The following is a 24547-nucleotide window of genomic DNA, read 5'->3' on the forward strand; positions in this document are numbered from 1 at the left end:
CCATATCTTGGGACAGATGTACGTGAAGTTGGTTGAGTACGAGGACTTGTATACTTTTCCTTGGCATTTGGGAACGTGCAGAGTGAGACAGGTTCTGGCGGCTTTGTTTGCGTCGTAAATAGATTGTGCTGTTAGGTTTGTCATGTATTCTGGCGCCAGGCCGAATATTATTCTGTAGGCGAGCGAGCGTATCTTGAAGGATATCCGCGCTTTGACTGGGAGCCAGCGTAGTTTTTGCAGTAGTGTTCTTCTGTTTGTAGTTTTGTTTTAAGAGATTGTTCCTTACATCCAGCATAAATTCCGTTGTAGTAGTCAACGTGGGCGAGGACCATGAATTTGTACTAGTGTATGAAATACCTCCCTTGGGAACTAGTTTTCGATGCACTTCAGTTTCCACAAGGTGCGGAACATTTTCTTTGTGGTGATTGATATTTGTGTGTCGAGAGCCAACTCAGTAAGATTAAAGCTATTTAGAAACTTATCCATCATCTATATTTATAAAGAACTCTTAGACAAGGAGTAAAAAACTGATTTAGAAAAATTGCACTGTATTTATTTATTTATTTATGTATTTGTACATTTATACCCCACGTTTTCCCCACAGTTTTGCAGGCTCAAAGTGGCTTACAATGCACTGATAGGTTATCTTTAACAGCTCTAATATGTTATGGATGTAATGTAATATATGTGGATACAGAAAGAGTGTTCATCATAAGGTTACTACTACTACTTATCACTTCTATAGCGCTACAAGGCATACGCAGTGCTGTACACCATACATGAAAAGACAGTCCCTGCTCAAAGAGCTCACAATGTAAAAATGGAATGTTGCTAGTGGAATAGCAACATTCCATGTAGAATCTCAAATAGTAGCAACAGAATCTCCAATAGTAGCAACATTCCATGTAGAATCTCAAATAGTAGCAACAGAATCTCCAATAGTAGCGACATTCCATGTAGAATCTCAAATAGTAGCAACAGAATCTCCAATAGTAGCGACATTCCATGTAGAATCTCAAACAGTAGCAACAGAATCTCCAATAGTAGCGACATTCCATGTAGAATCTCAAATAGTAGCAACAGAATCTCCAATAGTAGCGACATTCCATGTAGAATCTCAAATAGTAGCAACAGAATCTCCAATAGTAGCTACATTCCATGTAGAATCTCAAATAGTAGCAACAGAATCTCAATAGTAGCAACATTCCATGTAGAATCTCAAATAGTAGCAACATTCCAGAATCTCAAATAGCAACAACATCCCATGTCCCAACTGCACTAACCACTAGGCTACTCCTCCGGTAGCAACATTCCATCTAGAAGCCTGCCCTTGCAGATCAGCAACGCAGCCGTGCAGGCTTCTGTTTCTGTGAGTCTGACGTCCTACGTGCAGGACGTCAGACTCATAGAAACAGAAGCCTGCGCGGTCGCGTTGCTGATCTGCAAGGGCAGGCTTCTACATTACTACTACTACTTATCACTTCTATAGCGCTACAAGGCATATGCAGCGCTGTACACCATACACGAAAAGACAGTCCCTGCTCAAAGAGCTCACAATCTAAATAGGACAGGCAAACAGACAGAACAACTAAGAGGTAAGGGAATTAAAGAGGTGGGGATAAAAGGGTACAGGGCAAGTGAGTAGTGGTTAGGGGTCAAAAGCAGCGTTAAAGAGGTGGACTTTTAGCCTGGATTTGAAAACAGCCAAAGACAGGGCTAGACGTACAGACTCGGGAAGTCTATTCCAGGTGTGAGGTGCAGCGAGATAAAAGGAACAGAGATGGAATTAGCAGTAGAGGAGACGGGGACAGACAAGAGAGATTTATCCACAGAACGAAGTACCCGAGGGGGGGGGCGTAGGGAGAGACAAGAGTGGAGAGGTACTGGGGAGCGGTAGAGTGAACACACTTATAGGTCAGTAAGAGAAGTTTGAATTGAAAGGGGAAACGGATAGGGAGCCAGTGAAGTGACTTGAGGAGAGGGCTAATGTGAGCATAGCGACTCTGGCGGAAAATGAGTCATGCAGCAGAATTTTGGACTGATTGAAGAGGAGAGAGATGGTTATTATCCTTTTTAGTAAAATCTCAATCATATCTCCCCTCGGCCATCTCTTTTCCAAGCTGGAGCCCTAACCTCTTTAGCCTTTCCTCATGCGAGAGGAGCTCCATCCCATCAAATGTCAAATGTTTCATTCAGTGTCATTTCCAAATGATAGCGTGTCCCTGATCTTATATTGATGATAACGCAGTGCACCTGTGACACCGCATGCCTTTGTGTGTAGAAGTGTGTGATTGTAACTCCGCACACATGTCTGTGTACGTGTGTGTGTGGCAGTGTCTCTGTATGCAGGGATGTGGGGGTGTGCGTGCACAGCTCTGTGGTCTGGTCCTTCCTGTAAGACACAGTTCTGGGAAGTATCTTGCAATCCTGCCGAAGAATGTCACAGCGACTTAACGACACTTGCATTCAGAAGGAGCAGAGGCTGAAAACGTTCAGTGCACTTAAAACACTTCTGTTCATAGAATCAAGATGCAGGAATAGGATCGGGGTCGCTAGAATGGGGTAGGTACTGGAAATCTTAAAAGTTTATTTTAGAGCTGAAACAGAATTTTAGAACAGGGATCTTTGTCCGGATGACTAAACACGCTGATGGCATGTGAAAGTCATCCCAAGAGCCTTTTTCCTTTTTCAGCCTGAAAATTCTGGTTATGTTATCTTTGTATCAGTGGAGGACGAAGTCCTTTTTGTTATCTTTGTATCAGTGAAAACCCAAATCCTTTACGGCATCTGTATCAATGGAGGGCCCAAGTCCTTTATATTATCTTTGTATTGGTGGAGGACTAAGTCCTTCCAGTAAGGACCAAGTCCTTTATATTATCTTTGTATTGGTGGAGGACTAAGTCCTTCCAGAAAGGACCAAGTCCATTATATTATCTTTGTATTGGTGGAGGACTAAGTCCTTCCAGAAAGGACCAAGTCCTTTATATTATCTTTGTATTGGTGGAGGACTAAGTCCTTCCAGAAAGGACCAAGTCTGTTATATTATCTTTGTATTGGTGGAGGACCAAGTCCTTCCAGTTAGGACCAAGTCCGTTATATTATCTTTGTATTGGTGGAGGACTAAGTCCTTCCAGAAAGGACCAAGTCTGTTATATTATCTTTGTATTGGTGGAGGACCAAGTCCTTCCAGAAAGGACCAAGTCCGTTATATTATATCTTTGTATTGGTGGAGGACTCAAAGTCCTTCCAGTTAGGACCAAGTCCGTTATATTATATCTTTGTATTGGTGGAGGACTAAGTCCTTCCAGAAAGGACCAAGTCCGTTATATTATATCTTTGTATTGGTGGAGGACTAAGTCCTTCCAGAATTGTCCAGAATAAAGCAGTGCACCTACTCACGTTAGCTCACAGGATACGAAGAAATGAAGGTGAACAAATGAGCCACGACTCCAGCCTTTCATTGGACTAATTCTACTTGTGAACATGTTTCAAGGAATGTGCCTCATTCTTCTGGTGTATGGCTGATAAACGTAACTAGAAATTGGTTTTGACTTCTTTTCCATGCTGTATTGTATGCTTTCATCCTAAAGGAAAGTTTTTCTACTGGTTGAACACATCTACCTTCCCACAGGGTACCCTTTCAGCCTTATTTTCGAAATCAGGAGATGGGCTTCTTTCTCCCGTGGCCGCCCAAATCGGTATAATCGAAAGCCAATTTTGGGCGTCTTCAACTGCAATCTGTCGCGGAAACGGGCAAAGTTGACGGGGGCGTGTCAGAGCCGTGGTGAAGGTGGGACTGGGGCGTGTTTATCGGCCGAGGAGAGATGGCCGTCCTCGGCCGATAATCGAAAAAAGAAAGGCTTTTTAGCGCGAATTTGGCTCACTTTTTTTGGACCCTTTTTTTCACGAACAAGTCCCAAAAAAGTGCCCTAAATGACCAGTTGACCACCGGAGGGAATCGGGGATGACCACCCCTGACTCCCCCAGTGGCCACTAACCCCCTCCCACCCAAAAAAACCCAACTTTAAAAACTTTTTATTTCCAGCCTGTATGCCAGCCTCAAATGTCATACCCAGCTCCATCACAGCAGTATGCAGGTCCCTGGAGCAGTTGTTAGTGGGTGCAGTGGACTTCAGCCAGGTGGACCCAGGCCCATCCCCCCTACCTGTTACACTTGTGCTGGTAAATGGGAGCCCTCCAAACCGCCCCCAAAACCCACTGTACCCACATCTAGGTGCCCCCCTTCAGCCGTAAGTGCTATGATAATGGTGTAGAGTTGTGGGGAGTGGGTTTTGGGGGGATATGGGGGGCTCAGCACCCAAAGGAAGGAAGCTATGGACTTCAGAGGTAGTTAACTTTTTTTTTTAATTGTTACAAGTGCCCCCTAGGGTGCCCGGTTGGTGTCCCACGACCCAATGCCTTGGATTTGTTCATTTTTGAGCTGGGCGCCTTCGGTTTCCATTATGGTGAAAAACGAAACCGCCCAGCTCAAATCTGCACAAATCCGATGCATTTGGCTGGCACAAACTGTATTATCAGAAAAAAGATGGCCGCCCATTTTTTTCCAAAATACGGTTTGTCCCGCACCTTCACGTACCTGTTCTCGGAGATAGACGCCCATGGAGATGGGTGTTCGCGTTCGATTATGCCCCTTCTCGTTTCCTATAAAAATATTGATATGTGTTAAACCTTCCTTCAGTAAGAAGGAATCTGATTGGCTAAATCCTTGTACCTGTTAAACCCTCAATTTAATTGTTCCCAATTGGAGATGGCAGGGACAATTGAGTGATTACATCAGCTAACGTCAGATGAAGTAAACAGCATTTTCCTGGTACTTTGAGGTGTTGGGGTGTTAATAATAATAATCCACCTGCCATTTCAATGTTAATTATATTGACTATTTGGAAAAAGACTGTGATCTCCTGTGAATACTTTGCTCTTGGTTACTGCTACCACAATAAAGCAATGTCTTTCCACTATAACATTCAGTAGGAGTCACCATTTTCTGTATGTGAAAATAGTGTTTAAAAAAAAAAAGACAACAGTGAAAACGTGTTCCTCAGTGACTTTTTATTTCTTCCCACAAAGACTAAGTTCCCTGAACAATGATCATTATTACATAAGAACATAAGAAATTGCCATACTGGCAAGATTCCAAAACAGTACAATTCATTTTATGCTGCTTATCCTAGAAATAAGCAGCATATTTTCACCAAGTCCATTTTAATAATGGCTTATGGACTTTTCTTTTAGGAAGCTATCAAAACCTTTTTTTTAAAACCCTGCTAAGCTAACTGCTTTTACTACATTCTCTGGCAATGAATTCCAGAGTAGAGAGTTGCACGGGGACAGAAATCTTACCCATCCCCGCCCGTCCCCGCTGGAATCTTACCCGTCCCCACCCATCCCCACTGGAATCTTACCCATCCCCACCCATCCCCGCAAAAATTTAAACCATCCCAACCCGTCCCCACCCGTCCCCGCAAGAATTTAAACCATCCCCACCCATCCCCGTAAGAATTTAATAGTACATAAAAGAAAGTTCCAGTCAGCTCCCTCAGTCTTTCTCTGGATTTGAGCCACAGCACTGTAGGCAAGGAAGGAACGGAAGTTGGAACTTGGAACACTCTGGTGCGCACATGTAAGATTTGTCTCTGATTCACTGGCAGTGTGTGCTGAGAGGTTGCCACATGCACGCGCCAGTAGGTCAGGTGACATCTGATTCTCGTGCCTGTGTCAGAGCTGAGGTCTGTGCACCAGCCTGGGAGCAAAGAGGATTAATAGTAACATAGTAAGTGACAGCAAATAGACCTGAACGGTCCATCCTCTCTGCCCAATAGTCACACTCATGATCAATTCATCATTAAATCAACGAGTGTGATATTATATACTTGATTATGGTCTTTCTTTCGTGTTTCTGGAACAAAGACCACAGAAGTCTATCTGGCCCCATCCTTATGTTCCAACTGCTGGAGTTGCCATCGAAGCCCACTCCAGCCTATTCATGTTCTCATTTGTGGGACACAGACCATAAAAGTCTGTCCAGCACTGTCCTCATGTTCCAGCCACTGAAGTTGCTGTCTAAGCCCTTTCAAGCCCATCCTAAACCAGATTGCCATGTATGAGACACAGAACATACAAGTCTGCCAGGTATCAGCTCTAGTTCATCACAGCCAGAGTCGCCATCTAAGCGTCACTTGACACATCCACACACATGCAGCCATTTAAGGTTAGCTTTTATATAACTTCCATTTTCTAATTAGAGATCCTCTGTGTTCATCCCTCGCCTTTTTGAATTCCGTCATCATTTGTGACTCTACCACCTCCTTAATGGAAGACTTTCCACATTTATGCTGTTAAAGCAAAGAGGAGGAGGAGGAGGAGACAGCACTCAAAGAAATTGGTATTCGGTAGATGAGAGGCTGGTGCAGGTGGAGCTTACAATTCCACGGGAAGCCCACAGAACTGGTTCCATCCCCGCGGGAACCCCGCAGGAACTGACTCCGTCCCCGCGGGAACCCCGCAGAACAGCTTCCATCCCCGCGGGAACCCCGCAGGAACTGCCTCCGTCCCTGCGGGAATCCCGCGGGGACGGAAGCCGTGCAGCTCTCTATTCCAGAGTTTAATTACATGTTGAGTGAAGAAATATTTTCTCTGATTTGTTTTAAATTTACTGTACTACTTTGTAACTTCATTGTATGCCCCCTAGTCCTAGTATTTTTAGAAAAAGTAAACAAGCGATTCACGTCTAGCCGTTCCACTCTACTTGCATATCTCTCATCAGCCATCTTTTCTCCAAGCTGAAGAGCCCTAGCCACTTTAGCCTTTCCTCAAAGGGAAGTCGTCTCATCCCCTTTATCATTTTCGTTGCCCTTCTCTGTACCTTTTCTAATTCCACTATATCTTTTTTGAGCTGCGGGGACCAGAATTGCACAAAGTATTTGAGGTGTGTTCGCATCACGGAGCGATGTAAAGGCATTAACCTAATGGTTAGTGTAGCAGTCTATGATCCAGGCAACCTGGGCTCAATTCCCACTACAGCTCCTTGTGACCTCAGCCAAGTCACTTAACCCTCCATTGTCCCGGGTACAAAAACTTAGATTGTGAGCTCTCTAGAGATAGAAAAAGTACCTGCATACAATGTGTACAGCCAGTGCCGTAGCGAGGGCTAATGGCACCCGGGGCGGGTCGCTGCTGCGCACCCCCCCCCCCCCGGGTGCAGCACCGGACACCCCCCCTCTGCAGCGCACCCCCCCTCTGCGGCACACACCCCCCCGGAGCGCAACCCCCCCCCGGACCGCATTCATACCTGCGGGAGGGCCGATCCGCCCCGAGTGCACGTCACTCGGAGCTGCATTGGCCCCGCTGGTTCCCTGCACTCTCTGCCCCGGAACAGGAAGTAACCTTTTCCGGGGCAGAGAGAGCAGGGAACCAGAGGGGCCGGCACCCCCCCCCCCCCCCCGAGCGAGTGTACCCGGGGCGGACTGCCCCCCCCCCCACCTTCCTACACCACTGTGTACAGCACTGACTACATCTAGTAGCACTATAGAAATGATTAATAATAACATTATAACCTCCTCATTTTTGTTTTCCATTCCTAAGAAGTCTCAAAGTAGCTATCAGAGATCGAAGGATACCACAGTGGATGCTGTATCTTCTCTTATTTGTCTATACTTCAAACATTGACTGTGTTGTAAGATGATTATTGTACACTTATTATTATTGCCTACTTATTGGAGGAAAGGAGGAACAGGGGTGATATGATACAGGCGTTCAAATATTTGAAAGGTATTAATACGCAAACGAACCTTTTCCGGAGATGGGAAGGCGGTAGAACGAAAGGACATGAAATGAGGTTGAAGGGGGGCAGACTCAGGAAAGATGTCAGGAAGTATTTCTTCACGGAGAGAGAGGTGGATGCTTGGAATGCCCTCCCGCGGGAGGTGGTGGAAATGAAAACGGTAACGGAATTCAAGCATGCGTGGGATAAGCATAAAGGAATCCTGTGCCGAAGGAATGGATCCTCAGGAGCTTAGTCAAGATCGGGAGGCGGGGATAGTGCTGGGCAGACTTATACGGTCTGTGCCAGAGCCGGTGGTTGGGAGGTGAGGATAGTGCTGGGCAGACTTATACGGTCTGTGCCAGAGCCGGTGGTTGGGAGGCGGGGATAGTGCTGGGCAGACTTGTACGGTCTGTGCCAGAGCCGGTGGTTGGGAGGCGGGGATAGTGCTGGGCAGACTTGTACGGTCTGTGCCAGAGCCGGTGGTTGGGAGGCAGGGCTGGTGGTTGGGAGGTGAGGATAGTGCTGGGCAGACTTATACGGTCTGTGCCAGAGCCGGTGGTGGGAGGCGGGGATAGTGCTGGGCAGGCTTATACAGTCTGTGCCAGAGCTGGTGGTTGGGAGGCGGGGCTGCTGGTTGGGAGGCGAGGATAGAGCTGGGCAGACTTATACGGTCTGTGCCAGAGCCGGTGGTGGGAGGCAGGGATAGTGCTGGGCAGACTTATACGGTCTGTGCCAGAGCCGGTGGTGGGAGGCAGGGATACTGCTGGGCAGACTTATACGGTCTGTGCCCTGAAGAGCACAGATACAAATCAAGGTCAGGTATACACAAAAAGTAGCACATATGAGTTATCTTGTTGGGCAGACTGGATGGACCGTGCAGGTCTTTTTCTGCCGTCATCTACTATGTTACTATGTTACTTAATCTCAATTGTCAGCCACATTGAACTCAAGAATACCTTGGGATAATGTGGAGCATAAATGTCTTGAATAAATAAACACTGAACTCTTTCTGTGAATTCCAGGGACCCTGGAAAAGCAGGACCATGGCATTGTTTAAGACCAGGGATGTGATGCTGGGGACTCTGCTCCTGTTTCTGCTTCTAAAAGGTAAAAAAAAAAAAAAAAAAAAAAACCTGTCTGACAGCCTACAATCCCTCTTCTCCCCCTCCCTATTTGCACTTTCATCCAATCAACACGCTTCGCCATTTATTTATTCATGTTATTCATACCCCAAATTAGGCCGAAGTAAACTCAAGTTCAATGTGGCTTACAAACAATAAAGTGAATAAACCATAATAATGTACAGAATATAAACACAAATTACAAGAAGCCCAAGAAGCAAATTAATACATGTGCAGTAAGTAACCAGGGATTTAGACTATCTCAAGAACAAAAAATAATTAAGGGTGGACAGGTGAGAGCATTAGTGAATTTAGTGGACTGAGGGTGGGTAGTATCTCTATTCTATTCACACCTGCAAGGGGGACAGTTTTGGCTGCACATTCTTTAAGCCACACGTTCGCATGGTACAATATCTGCTGTATTAGGAGCCCAGGATGCATCAGGGAAAGAGACCTGTCGCAGCTGTGCTCAGCCGTGTTCAGTCCTAGACTGCATGGATTCCATTGCTCTCTGCTCGATTTTGCTCCTGCAGGTGTCCAGCCATGCGCTCAAGTGTCACTAGAGTCACCCATAGTCCCTGTAGGCTCTCCAGTCACAGCCACCTGCACCGTCCGAAACAGCTGCATCGACTTGGAAGAGGAGATCCAGATCCTATGGAAACTCGATGAGGAATACCTCCCAGAGACTGAACAGAACAACAGTAGCTGGGGGATCGGATCCAGGGTGACTCTCCACAGCTTCAATCGCACCAGGGGAATGCTGTCATGCTATGCCGCTGGGACCGGGATACCTCAGCTGATGGACAGAGTGGAGATTCGTACAGGCTGTAAGTCCATCCAAGGCAGTGTTCATTGAACGACTCTTTCCGTTTTCTTCTTCCACTACCTTCCTTACTCTGCTATGTACAGTACAGCACAGGACAAGCCCAACCACCACAGGCGTGTCTTACGACAACAGAAAAATTCTTAGCTACAAAAGCCAGCTATGAAGATAGGAATATGTGGACGACAGAAGTTGTCAAACACAGGTGTGTTTAGAAGACAAACATGCTCAATGATCACCCCCCAGAGTTGCGTTGTGCAATTCAGGTCATATCATGTATTGCATGCGTAACTTAAATTTCTTAACAAGCTAGTCAGCACCGATAATTGCCAATTAACAAGCAATTATTGAAACTAATTGGCTTTAATTGGAATTTATGCACACAAGTTGCTAAGCATATGAGTGCATAAATTCTAACGTGTGCTGCTGAAAAGGGGGAAATACCATGGGCATGGAATGGGCAGATTGTGGGCGTTTCTAAAAATTATGCGCGCCGTATTAGAATACACCCGCTCTACGCCTAACTTAGTTGCCGGCGTTTGCACCAAGTTCAACTAGATTTAGTCACGTGGACGGGCCCTAGGCGTATTCTGTAAACTGCACCTAAAGTTTAGGCATAGTTTATAGCAGGGGCGTAGCTACGTGGGGGCATGGCCCCCCGTAGATTTGGCCCTGGCCCTCCTGCCGATGACCCTCTCGACCCCCCCCCCCTCCCACTTCCAAACCGCCGTCAGGTACCTTTGCTGGTGGGGGACCCCAACCCCCGCCAGCCGAGGTCCTCTTCTCCGGCGTGGCCGCGTTGCTGATCTGCAAGGCTTCGTTCTGTTTCTGTGAGTCTGACGTCCTGCACGTACATCAGCCAGCAACACAGCCGCACCGGAGAAGAGGACTTCGGCTGGCGGGGGTTGGGGTCCCCCGCCAGCAAAGGTACCCGACGGTGACAGCGGCGGCAGCAGTGGCGGGGGAGGGTTGGTAGCAGCGGGAAGGGGAGGGTTGAAAGGGTTGGCGCCGGGGGGGGGCCAATGTTGGTGGTGGCAGCTGGAGGGGGTCAAAAATGGTGGGGGGGGTCGGCAGCGCTGGGGGGGGGCTAAAATGTGCCCCCTCACCTCGGGCTCTGGACCCCCCTCCCACCGAAGTCTGGCTATGCCCCTGGTTTATAGACTACACCTAGGCGTATTTTTTTACAGTGCCATATATCAAATTTAGCCCTAGATGTCTTGATTCAGTTTTAAATATTCTGTTAATATAGAATTTGGGCTATAAACAAGCTCATTTTCAAAGCACTTAGCCTCCCAAAGTTCCATAGAAACCTATGGAACTTAGCCTCCCAAAGTGCTTTGAAAATATGCCTCATGGCATGTGTTTTCAATTCTAGCTGTAAACATAAACATGTTGTTAACAATGGAAGGGGGGGGACACATCATCCAGACTAGTCTTAAAATCCAGTCTGTCTTTTTCATAGACCCGCCCTCAAAGCCCAGCAATTTAAGCTGCTTCATGAACCTTACAGAGGAGAGCTTAACCTGCACATGGGATCCAGGACCAGAAACCTACATTGAAACTAATGTTACTCTAGAGAGGTACAGGTAAGAGCTTATAAACCTATTATGCCTAGAAGGAAACAGTGTTTTGAAGAGGCAGAAGGGATTTGGACCAGGATAACCCTTCTACTACTTTTGGGAAGCTTCTACTAAGCCGCATAAGCGTCTATGCGTGCCCAATGCACGCCAAAATGAACTTACAGCCCAACTACCGCGTGCCTCTTGCAGTAATTTCATTTTTGGTGCGCGTCCGCAAAATATTTTTTTTATTTTCTGGCGCGCGTAGGTCGTTACCGCACAAATTCTTTACCGCTAGGTCTATGGCTGGCGGTAAGGTCAGCGACCCAAAATGGACGCGTGGCAATTTTGATTTTGCCACATGTCCATTTTGGGGGGAATAAAAAGAGGGCTTTTTTTCACAGGCACGCTGGAAAATATTTCTGCGCGCGCCCAAAACCCGTGCCTACACTACCACAAGCCACTATTTACCATGGCTTAGTAAAAAAAAAAAAAACCCTTAAGGAGCAAAATTCAATTTTAGTGTGAGTCAGAAGAAATATGGCTAAAGCGGCTAGGGCTCTTCAGCTTGAAGGAAAGGTGGCTGAGGGGAGATATGATAGAGGTCTATAAAATAATGAGTGGAGTTGAACGGGTAGATGTGAAGCGTCTGTTCACGCTTTCCAAAAATACTAGGACCAGAGGGCATGCGATGAAGCTACAAAGTAGTAAATTTAAAACGAATCTGAGAAATGTTTTCTTCACTCAACGTGTAATTAAACTCTGGAATTCATTGCCAGAGAATGTGGTAAAGGTGGTTAGCTTAGCAGGGTTTAAAAAAGGTTTGGACGGCTTCCTAAAGGAAAAGTCCATAGACCATTATTTAAAAAAAAAAAAAACACTGCTTATTTCTGGGATAAGCAGCATAAAACGTTTAGTACTTTTTGGGATCTTGCCAGGTATTTGTGACCTGGATTGGCCACTGTTGGAAACAGGATGCTGGGCTTGATGGACCTTTGGTCTGTCCCAGTATGGCAATACTTATGTACTTATGTACTTGGGATTCTGAATGGAATCTTGCTACTCTTTGGGGTTCTACATGGAATGTTGCTACACTTTGAAATTCTGCATGGAATCTTGTTGTTCTTTAGAATTCTAGAATCTTGCTACTCTTTGGGGTTCTACATGGAATGTTGCTACTATTTGGGTTTCTGCCAGGTACTTGCGACCTGGATTGGCAACTGTTGGAAACAGGATGCTGGGCTTGATGGACCTTCAGTCTGTTCCAGTATGGCAACACTTATGTACTTATGTACTTGGGATTCTGAATGGAATCTTGCTACTCTTTGGGGTTCTAGATGGAATGTTGCTACACTTTGAAATTCTGCATGGAATCTTGTTGTTCTTTAGAATTCTAGAATCTTGCTACTCTTTGGGGTTCTACATGGAATGTTGCTATTTTTGTTTTTCTGCCAGGTACTTGTGACCTGGATTGGCCACTGTTGGAAACAGGATGCTGGGCTTGATGGACCTTTGGTCTGTCCCATTGTGGCAATACTTATGTACTTATGTATGATCTAGAAAGGATCCATTGCATGGTGTAGGCTATGTTTTGAAGCCAGGTTAAGGCTGCCAACTAGATCCAGATTTGCAGGATAGGGTTAATCTAGTTCTGGTTTTAACCTCTTGCATGCAGAGACTTCTAGTTCTGACTTCCCCATTGCATTCCCTAAGAAAAGCAAGAGTACAAGTCCCAGCATGCACTGGGGTAAACCCAGGACTGGATCAATTTTGAGCACCATATATAGAATCAGGGCTTATGTTTTTACTGGCAGGCAATGAATATATGAATAGCTTCTGCGTCTATTTTCAGCAGTTCTATGGCTAAAATTGGCTTAGCGTTTACACGTTCAGCACATAAGTTATATATTTAAAATTAGGCCTGGTAAACAGCATTCACCCATGCTGAGCTTTATCTGTCATCATCTTACACTGGTTTCAAACCAGTGGCGTTCCTGGCCTGGATGGCACCCAGGGCGGAGCGCCGATGCGCCCCCCCCCCCCCCCGGGTGCAGCGCCCCCCCCCCCCCCCCCCCCGCTAGATGACACCTCCCCCCCTCCGGTGAAATGACACCCCTCCGGGTGCACGCCGCTGGGGGGGGGTGCCGCGGCACACGCCTGCTCCTCCGAGTTCGCTAAACTTCGTTCGTTCGCTACAGCTCCCTCTGCCCCGGAACAGGAAGTAACCTGTTCCGGGGCAGAGGGAGCTACAGCGAACGAATGAAGTTTAGCGAACTCGGAGGAGCAGGCGCGTGCCGCGGCACCCCCCAGCGGCGTGCACCCGGGGCAGACCGCCCCCACCGCCCCCCCCTTGGTACGCCACTGTTTCAAACTCATTTTAAATATATTCCATTTTTTGTTAAAGACAAGCTCTTTTCAGTTTAAAAATTTGTTTGCAAACTGATTGGATAAGAAGTTAAAGGCAGTATGTCTACATATTATAATTATTACTGCAGGAGGAAAGACAGGTCTGGTTAGTTATGGAGAAAAGGTATTTGACTTCGCTAGTACATTTGCTCTGGAAAGTGAGAACCAAGTATGCATGTGTTTCAGATCCCGAGACCGCGATGGAGCCTTCCTGGATAAGAAGGCAGAATGCACCCCACTAAAAGGCCAGAATCATTGCACAATTCCCCGAAAACATCTCAATCTGTACCAGAAAGAAGACATCTGGGTGACCGCCGAAAATGCTCTTGGCAAGACGCAGTCAGATAAGCTTTGCTTGGCTCCAATGGATGCAGGTTTGGGAACTGCAAAGTTATGAGTAACTTTCTATTGGTCAGTCAGCTAACTAGGAAAATGATGCTTAGGTTGAAATGTTAATTTATGCACATCTAAAACCCAAACAGCAATTCGAAAATAAACACCAAGATGGGTAGAACGCTGCCAAAGCACTTGGATCTGACTCCTTGCATAACAGGAAAAGTTGTGTCGGAAATAAGCATGTTCAAACAAAAGTAGAGCATTGTACTAGAGGGTGTACACACACCTGTATAAGACGTGATTTTCCTGCTTATGAGGGTACTTTCTTTTTCACATGTATATTATTTATTTATTTTATTTGTTACATTTGTACCCCGCGCTTTCCCACTAATGGCAGGCTCAATGCGGCTTACATGGGGCAATGGAGGGTTAAGTGACTTGCCCAGAGTCACAAGGAGCTGCCTGTGCCTAAAGTGGGAATCGAACTCAGTTTCTCAGGACCAAAGTCCACCACCCTAACCACTAGGCCACTCCTCCACCGGTCATGGCATTTGGTTTGGTTTGTATATACCAGTATATGTACATAAAATCTTTATAAAACTATCCCCACATAAGATTGCTTGCCAACTTGCACCCCTTCCCCCGGATTCTACGTGGCACGTTATCAGGCATAGTCTATAATTGCACGTCCAACTTAAATCGACAAATCCCTTATCTAATGTAAGGGTTGTATTTTGTAAACCTTCACACACAACTGTGCAGAATCCTCCAAACTTCTCCCAGGGAGGTGGTTTTGAATGCCAAAAAAGTAGGCGGCAGAACTAGAGGCCATGAAATGAGGTTGCAGGGGTGGTAGACTTAGGAGAAAATACTTTTTTATACGTAGAGGGGCGGTGGACGCCTCGAAAACCCTTCCGGGGCGGTGGTGGAGCTAAAAACTGTGACAGAACAAACACCAGATATAAGATCAGAAACTGTCAAAGAAAACTACGAGTATGTGCAAGTTCTACTGTACACTTTTTCCCAGGATTTATAACTTTAAAGCCACCCTAATTTCAACATCTTTTTTATATCACTAAAGAAGCTTGGTTTTAGAAAAGATGCTATAAATAAATATTACCTATCCCTGAATAACATGGAACGCATTACCAAAAGCCATAAAGACAACGCATGACCACCTCAACTTCCGGAAATCACTAAAGACCGATCTGTTCGAGAAGGCATACCCTACTGATCCAACTTAAGTGCCTGGACTCAGCAACACAACGAAACCAACGAACATTATGTAACTCTTCCTCTCTCGATTCTATTATCTGTCTGTAACACATACATCTCATTCTCTACCACATCACTCTGTATTTGTTTCATCACCGGAGGCGACTTACGCCTCACGGAAATATGTAAGCCACATTGAGCCTGCAAATAGGTGGGAAAATATGGGGTACAAATGCAATAAATAAATAACGTAGTAATATAGTAAATGACGGCAGATAAAGACCTGAATGGTCCATCCAGTCTGCCCAACAGTCAAACTCATTATCAATCCTATATTAAATCAACAACGAACATGATACTACATACATGATCATGGTCTTTCTTTGGTGTTTCTGGGACATAGACCTTAGAAGTCCGCCCGGCTCTGTTCTTATGTTCCAACTACTGGAGTTGCCGTCAAAGCTCACTCCAGCCTCTCCAAATCCATCTTGTCATTTGCGGGACACAGACCGTAAAAATCTGCCCAGCACTGTCCTCACGTTCTATATTACTGGAGTTTGTCGAAGCTCTCTCCTGTCCATCCTACAACCGAATCGCCATATGCAGGACTCGGACTGTACAAGTCAGCCCAGCACTGACCCTACTTAGAGTTACCACCTAAGCACCACTTGACATGCAAACACATATGCCATCTTTTAAGTTTTGTTTTCTATACAATTTATTTTGAATTCCGCCACAGTTTTTTCTCCACCACCTTCCTCAGGAGGCCATTCCAGGTATCAACCACCCTCTCAGTGAAAAACAATGTTCTGATTTTACTTCTAAGTCTACCACCCCACAACCTCAATTCATGTCCTCTAGTTTTATCATTTTCCCTTCTCTGGAAAATATTTGTTTCTATATTAATACCTTTCAAGTATTTAAATGTCTGTACCATATCTCTCCTGTCCCTCCTCTCCTCTAGAGTATACATATTCAGGTCTTCCAGTCTCTTCTCATATGTGTTATGGCGCAATCCTCATGTCATTTTTGTCACCTTCCTCTGGGCCGCTTCAAGTCTTTAGCAAGACACGGCCTCCAAAACTGAACACAACACTCCAGGTGGGGCCTCACCAGTAACTTGTACAGGGGCTAGTTACACCTCTCCCTATACAGCCTAGCATCGTTCTGGGTATAGCCACCGACTTGTCACATTGTTTAGTTGCCTTCAGATCTTCAGATACTCTCACCCCAAGATCCCTCTCCCAGTCTATGCATATCAGCCTCTCACCGCCTAACACATATGTCTCCCTTGGATTTCTACTCCCTAAGTGCATCATTCTTCTAACTTTTGAGGATCCTTTTTCATGTTTTCCACTCCCTCCAGGGTGTCCACTCTGTTACAAATCGTCCACAAAAAGGTAAACCTTACCTTCTAAGGCTTTGGCAATGTCACTCTCAAATATATTGAACAGAATCGGCCCCAGCACCGATCCTCGAGACACTCCACTACTCACCTCTCCTTCCTCCGAGTGAATTCCATTTACCACCACCCTCTTGCATCTGTCCATCAACCATTTCCTAATCCAGTTCATCACTTTGGATCCTAACTTCAGCCTATCAAGTTTATTCAAACCGTATCAAAGGCTTTGCTGAAATCTAAGTAGATTACATCTAGCGCACATCCTCGATCCAGTTCTCTGGTCACCCAGTCAAAAAATTCAATCAGATTCATGTGGCACGATTTACCTTTGGTAAAACCGTGTTGTCTCAGATCTTGTAACCTATTGGATTCCAGGAAATTCACGGGTGGCTAATGCAGGTTCATTGCAGACATTACATAGCGTGCTGGAAGGTCCCAGCAGCATAACACTGGACACCTCAGCTAAAATAAACCTGGCTGCCATCTGTGTCAGGCAAAATATCTAACAGCTCATTGCAAAGTTAAACTACGTGTGAGGGCATCTAGCAGTCAACATCTGAAGCTACTCCTTACATTGTGCCGCTTTTCTGACCAGAAGTATTTTGCTTCAGTAAAATAATGCCACACGGACCCCACCTCCTGATTCTGTAAAAGTCTTATTTATTTCATGTCTCCCGAAGCTGCAGCTGACTCTGAACTCAGTAGACCTACTGTTGGTTGGCACAACCTTCAGAGAACATTTCTTTTCGGTGCTCCTTGATCTTTGGCTGCAAGTGGAAGGAGGATTTGTTTAAAATATTAACTGTGACATATGAGCTACTTCATGGGATGCGGCCAAAGTATTTGGAGGAGAGATTGAAGGTGTTTATACTAAACTTGAGTATTGCATTCCCAAGACATTAGGCACCTGGAGTTAAGAGCTATCAAACAGAAAAATTCTGCTATAGCAATGAACTGCACTCTGAGCTGTACTATACCACGTAAATGGAATTTTCTCCCTTGAGAAATTAGAATGAAAGATTCTTTGCATGGGTGTAGTTTGGGTGGGGGTGAGGGGGCAGTGCCCCCCACCCAAATGAGCTGCCACCCCATCCTCCAATCCCCGAGCCACCAGCAGCCTCTGCGAGAAAGCAGCATGCACGCTGCTTTAGTCCTGCCCCCGGAAGCCTTTCTTTCTCCTTCAACTTCCTGTTCCTGTGCAGGCAGGAAGCTGTAGAAGGGCCTCCAGGCAGGTCTAAAGCAGCGTGCGTGCTGCTTTCACTGAGGCTGCCGGTGGCTTGGGGGATTGGAAGACGGGGGAGGGTGATACTGGGTGCCACTGGAAGACTCCGGGGGGGGGGCAGTGGCGGGAGAAAGACACACCCCACCCTTCTAGATGGCGTCTAAAGCTTTGGCCCTTTCAAAACGTGTTGAAAGAGGAAAGGAATGTCTATGGGGCCCTCTTATTAAAGGGTTGCCACGTGGCAACCTGGAACTACCGCCACTCTGTACTGCTATGGATTTACAGCCTGTCTCAATGATACAGACTACTCAATAATTACTGTGGATTCTTTTGGATTCGTTTTAGATAAATGAGACCTTTATTAGAGGTGCTAAAATCTACAATGACTAAGATATATACAATGATTAGCTATATAAACAATCATTACATCACTGGTCTCTACATCTAAGCAATGCCAAGAGTTCTTAGACCAGGAAAAGAAGCAATACATACAATATTACTGGTTAGGAATTTCAGGCCCTTACCTCATCAGCTGGGAAGCCTGTTGCAGCGAAAGCCCAAAGTCTCCTTATGACCAAGAACAAGTCCTCTGCGCAGTGTGTCCACTCACAGATGAGCCCCAAAGCTCTGCTGCAACAAGGCCTCCTCTTTATTAAGCTCAGAACTCATGTTCAGAGCTACAGAAAATTACAGAATGCTTCTCTGTTTAGGTAAACAAGCCATACTGTAGGAAAGCGGTCACATGTTTTCCAAGTCCAGGTGGCCAGGCTGAACTCCAAAAACAAGCACCACCTTCCTCTTCACATACCAAATTAATTAGAGCTGTATTCCAACTTATTTTCACACAATTAAAGTTAAACAATCATTTTTGAACAGAATTACTTCTAATCAACAATACAGACCCCGAGTGCACTGGTTGGTCAAGACAGAGTTGAAAAACAATCTTTAAAATTCACTTTTATTACATAGCCCAACGCAGGTGCCAGGGGTAGCTCCACCCCCAGCGTGCGCCATTTCTGGTGCTAGTAGAAATATTGAAAAAAAATTTCCTCAAGGGGTTACCCGGTGCGGGAGCCCTTACCACTGTCTCAATGGGTGGCAGTAACTGCTCTCCCCCAAAATGGCTGCAAGGCAAGTGCGAACTTACCCCACGGCCATTTCATTTTTGGTTATTTTCACCCGCCTGCGGAGGAGTGGCCTAGTGGTTAGGGTGGTGGACTTTGGTGCTGGGGAACTGAGTTCGATTCCCACTTCAGGCACAGGCAGCTCCTTGTGACTCTAGGCAAGTCACTTAACCCTCCATTGCCCCTTGTAAGCCACATTGAGCCTGCCATGAGTGGGAAAGCGCAGGGTACAAATGTAACAAAAATAAAATAGATACTATTGGAGATTCTACATGGAATGTTGCTACTATTGGAGATTCTACATGGAATGTTGCTATTCCACTAGCAACATTCCATGTAGAAGGCTGCGCAGGCTTCTGTTTCTGTGAGTCTGACGTCCTGCACGTATGTGCAGGACGTCAGACTCACAGAAGCAGAAGCCTGCGCGGCCACATTGGTGATCTGCAAGGGCCAACTTCTAGTGGAATAGCAACATTCCATGTAGAATCTCAAATAGTAGCAACAGTGGAGGAGTGGCCTAGTGGTTAGGGTGGTGAACTTTGGTCCTGGGGAACTGAGGAACTGAGTTCGATTCCCACTTCAGGCACAGGCAGCTCCTTGTGACTCTAGGCAAGTCACTTAACCCTCCATTGCCCCTTGTAAGCCACATTGAGCCTGCCATGAGTGGGAAAGCGCGGAGTACAAATGTAACAAAAAAAAAAACACAGGGCCCCTTTCACTGCAGCTTAGTAAAAGAGCCCCTAAGAGAGCTGCTTAGGATGTGTTTAAGCATGATTGAATTGATATGCAATTGATTCCCATTTTAAATGTATATTTTTATTAAGATATACTACTACTACTACTATTTAGCATTTCTATAGCGCTACAAGGCGTACGCAGCGCTGCACAAACATAGAAGAAAGACAGTCCCTGCTCAAGGAGCTTACAATCTAATAGACAAAAAATATGTGCTATTGATTTTGGATACAATGTAATAATTTTTGAGCACTTTTGATTTCTAGAGATAGATGGTTTCCTGTACAAATACTTTTAAATACATTTATATATTTATTTATTTATTTATTACATTTATATCCCACATTTTCCCACCTATTTGTAGGCTCAATGTGGCTTACATAGTACCGGAGAGGCATTACAGACTCCGGTGTAAACAAATATAAAGTGATGTTGTGGTAAGATAAAGTTCATGTGGCCCAGCCACACTAGGGAATCGTACAACAGAAGAGTTGTGTTATGTCCATTACGTTCTTTAGTTTTGTTGTGTTGCAGAGATCAGACATTTATGTTGGATTGGTAGGGTATGCCTTTTTAAACAGATTAGTCTTTAGTGTTTTCCGGAAGTTTAGGTGGTCGTTCCTAGTTTTCAAGTCTTTTGGTAATGCGTTCCACAGTTGTGTGCTTATGTAGGAAAAAACTGGACGCGTAAGTTGATTGCATAAATAAATAAACAAACAAACTGCTAATCTCAGGATGCTACCTTCAGAGAGAGCCCTGTACTTAGTGACATGACAATGAATCAACCAACCAAATCTCTCATTAGAAAACACAGGTGTTCTATTGAATATTGATTAGACATATATTATAAAGTAAGCGTTAAAATACTGTTTTTTTAATCCATTTTCCTTTTAGTGAAACTGGATCCTCCCACTGTTGATACAATCAAATCTAGCACTTTGGATGCTGGATGTCTGAATGTGCAATGCAAGAAGTCCAAAGAAGCGATGTGGATGAATCAGTTGTATGAAATGCGCTATAAAAGTGAAGAAGATGACAAATGGTCTATGGTAAGGGATTGCCCGAATGCAAAGGACCAGGCCGTTCTCAGTGTCTAGTATTATTCCCTTCAAGAAGCTCTTCAACCTTTGTAGGAATCTAGAATCTGAAACTGTATCTCTGTGGGATGAGGGAGTCTAGAACGTTCTCAGTGTCTAGTATTATTCCCTTCAAGAAGCTCTTCAACCTTTGTAGGAATCTAGAATCTGAAACTGTATCTCTGTGTGATGAGGGAGTCTAGAACTTCGAACCCAAAGGACTCAAACTCATAGCAGCAACTCCAACAATAAGAGGGTTCGATGTCCTGCATCACGAGGGAGCAAAGCACCTCCCTTTCAGTTTACAAACTGTTCGTTTTATTCCAGGTTTCTTCCAATCACACTCCAGACGCAGGGAACTACTCTGTGCAGATCAAGGATTGCGGCTTTCTCGCTGCCACGGTCTACCATTTCCAAGTGCGACGCATCAGACAGATTGGCGTGGGTCACTGGAGCAATTGGGGTCCTGTATATAGTTTCTTCACCCCAGAGAGAGGTTGGTGCAAAATTGGGGAGTTGCAGCAGTGCAAAGCATATTGGGTTATAGACAAAAATTCTGGCATAATACATTTAATTAAAAAAAATCATACAACAGGCTATAAGTCTCGGGCAAATCTCTACATTTCCATGGCAACCCCCCCCCCCCCCCCCCCCCCATTCTTTCTTGACAGTTTATTTATTTATTTATTTATTAGGATTTATTTACCGCCTTTTTTAAGGAATTCACTCAAGGCGGTGTACAGTATGAATAGATCAAACATGAGCAATAGGCAATTAGAGCAGTAAAAATATTTATTTATTTATTTATTTATTTATTGCATTTGTATCCCACATTTTCCCACCTCTTTGCAGGCTCAATGTGGCTTACAATATATCATGAGTAGTGGAAGTATTGCAAAAAGATCTTGGGTAAACATGATCATGATAAAGCATGATGATAGTATAACAGCAAATATCGTAATGCAGTTCTGGATAAATGTGTAGGAGTTCACATTTGTTGATCTTTGTGGTATGCCTTGTTAAAGAGATGGATCTTGTATTGTAACAATACAAAGTATGGCATGGTATACTATTTGCAATGTCAACACAATACGTAATAGAACATTATAATTGATAGTGAAGGGTAAGGCAAAGTTGTAACATATAGATGAGTAAGAAAGTAGGAAAAATTAGAAAGTAAGGTGATTGATTTGAAGAAAGTTGCACGTGAGGTCAGAGAGATGATTAAATATTATCTCAGCTAGGGTAGGAGTGGATAAACATGTCCTGCTGCAGTATGTGCAGCCCGAGTCAATCCTTGTGTGTGTGAGTGAGACTAACAAGTTAGTTACTTCTTCAAGTAAAGGCCTCGTTGAAGAGCTAAGCTTTAACCTGCTTCCTGAAGCAGAGGTAGTCTTGTGTGAAGCGGAGTCTTTCAGGCAATGCATTCCAGTTTGACTTACTCTGTCTCTTCACGCTTGGGCATCTCAATCACTGCAAGTGTCTCTTTGTATTCTAGGAGAAAGACTTGGGAATCTCCGTGGGGAATAGGTCCCCCTCTTATAATCTGCCAGGGACTTCCAGCTGATGTGGATTGGGCTTTATGAACCTTTGGTCTGATTCAGTTTGGCATGTCTTCTATTCTTATATGATAACGCCTATGTTTACTAAGGTGTGCCATGGGCATGTTAGCGTTTTTAACGCGTGTAAATGTTTGCGCACGTTAAATGCTAACGCGCCCATAGAAATATATAGGCAGGTTAGTGTTTAAGGACATGTTAGAAACGCTAACGCACCTTAGTAAACATACCCCACAATCACACACTATTAACCAGTTAAAATTTAAAATACAAAAAAAACAGCCCAGAAAACGGAAGACAAAAAAAAGGGGGGTGGGGGATTGAAAGCTGTAAAATTCTGGAAAATTCTGAGGATTTCATATTTAACTTCTTTTGTACAGCCATAGTTTCTAGATTAGACCAGTATGGAAAATATCCAGATGTTTTTGTATATGAATTTTCAAGACATTGATTCTGTAAGAACATAAGAGTAATGTCTGAGTAATGGCTGAAGAAGACTAGCATGCCTGTCTAAAGTTAAGTAATCTCTTATCACGTTAAGGCAGTTTTTTTTTTTCTCTGCTAAGAAGAGAAGTAAATTCTTATTACGTGCCAGAGCCGGTGGTTGGGAGGCGGGGCTGGTGGTTGTGAGGCGGGGATAGTGCTGGGCAGACTTATACGGTCTGTGCCAGAGTCGGTGGTGGGAGGCGGGGCTGGTGGTTGGGAGGCGGGGATAGTGCTGGGCAGACTTATACGGTCTGTGCCAGAGCCCCGGTGGTGGGAGGCGGGGCTAGTGGTTGTGAGGCGGGGATAGTGCTGGGCAGACTTATACGGTCTGAGCGGGAGGCGGGGCTGGTGGTTGTGAGGTGGGGATAGTGCTGGGCAGACTTATACGGTCTGTGCCAGAGCCCCGGTGGTGGGAGGCGGGGCTGGTGGTTGGGAGGCAGGGATAGTGCTGGGCAGACTTATACGGTCTGAGCGGAAGGCGGGGCTGGTGGTTGTGAGGTGGGGATAGTGCTGGGCAGACTTATACGGTCTGTGCCAGAGCCGGTGGTGGGAGGCGGGACTGGTGGTTGGGAGGCGGGGATAGTGCTGGGCAGACTTATACGGTCTGTGCCAGAGCCCCGGTGGTGGGAGGCGGGGCTGGTTGTTGGGAGGCGGGGATAGTGCTGGGCAGACTTATACGGTCTGTGCCCTGAAGTGCACAGGTACAGATCGTAGTAGGGTATACACAGAAAGTAGCACATATGAGTTATCTTGTTGGGCAGACTGGATGGACCGTGCAGGTCTTTTTCTGCCGTCATCTACTATGTATGTTACTATGTAAGGCAGTGCTTTTCTATCTGCTAAGAAGACAAGCAAATTAGATAAGGAGGTTTTTAGCCTATGATGAAGAAGCCCTAGCCCTCCTCCTGTAAAAATACGGAAGAGGTGCTTCTTGAGGCGTTTTCCTCCTTTAAGAATGATTAATTAGTGCTTACTTATTTCAAGACTGTGTTCCTATATTTATATGCATAGAACATAAGAGTAGCCATACTGGGTCAGACCAATGGTCCATCTAACCCAGTATCCTGTACTCTGCCTGAAGAAGGAGCCCTGTGGGTCTCAGAAGTTCCTATATATCGTCATCTCAAGAAAATCCCTACAGTTATAGCGTGCAGGGCAGCACAGACCTAACCTTTCGAACATATAGGTTGCCCCAATCTGTCTGACCTATACGATTAACTGTACATTTGTCTTATTAGATTGTAAGCTCTTCGAGCTGGGACCGTCCTTCCATGTTAAACTGTACAGCGCTGCGTAACCCTAGTAGCGCTTTAGAAATGTTAAGTAGTAGTAGTAGTAGTATTAAAAAAAAAAGGTTAATTTTGTTTTTATTTTTCTTCTTGATTTTCTTATCTTTCTATCATACACCAAAACTGCTTAGGGGGTCTTTTACTAAAGATTAACTCAAGTTATCTGCAGCAGGGCCCATAGGAATAAAATTGCACCTGCAGCAGATAACTGGAACTAACCTTTAGTAAAAAAAAAAAAAAAACCCTTAGCTTGTGATAAAATGGATAAAGGCCACCAAGTGTCGTTTCTTTCTCATTTTCAAATGACACCACCACTACATCCAGTTTTCTCCCACACCAGAATGTGAGAAACAGGGAAACTACAGATCCCAGAATGCATTGCAGGAGAGGAGGAAGCAGGGACGGGGAAAC

General features: G+C 45.1%; 1 protein-coding gene across 2 annotated transcripts in view; it reads left to right on the forward strand.

Annotated features, from left to right (window-relative positions):
* The window catches only part of CSF3R (colony stimulating factor 3 receptor), a 47024-nt gene that overhangs the window by 840 nt on the left and 21637 nt on the right, over window positions 1–24547 (forward strand). Inside the window, exons 1-7 of one of the 2 annotated variants that reach the window (XM_030218488.1) lie at window positions 2483–2562; window positions 8806–8890; window positions 9438–9731; window positions 11190–11313; window positions 13879–14066; window positions 20621–20775; window positions 21130–21298. In XM_030218488.1, the coding sequence (XP_030074348.1) occupies window positions 8827–8890; window positions 9438–9731; window positions 11190–11313; window positions 13879–14066; window positions 20621–20775; window positions 21130–21298 (994 nt within the window). In that variant the 5' untranslated portion in view covers window positions 2483–2562; window positions 8806–8826. Of the gene's footprint in view, window positions 1–2482; window positions 2563–8805; window positions 8891–9437; window positions 9732–11189; window positions 11314–13878; window positions 14067–20620; window positions 20776–21129; window positions 21299–24547 lie in introns of those variants that run through there. The other variant, XM_030218487.1, reaches the window with a different exon arrangement.

Source organism: Microcaecilia unicolor, chromosome 11 (assembly GCF_901765095.1).
Source record: "Microcaecilia unicolor chromosome 11, aMicUni1.1, whole genome shotgun sequence".
Classification (NCBI taxonomy): domain Eukaryota; kingdom Metazoa; phylum Chordata; class Amphibia; order Gymnophiona; family Siphonopidae; genus Microcaecilia; species Microcaecilia unicolor.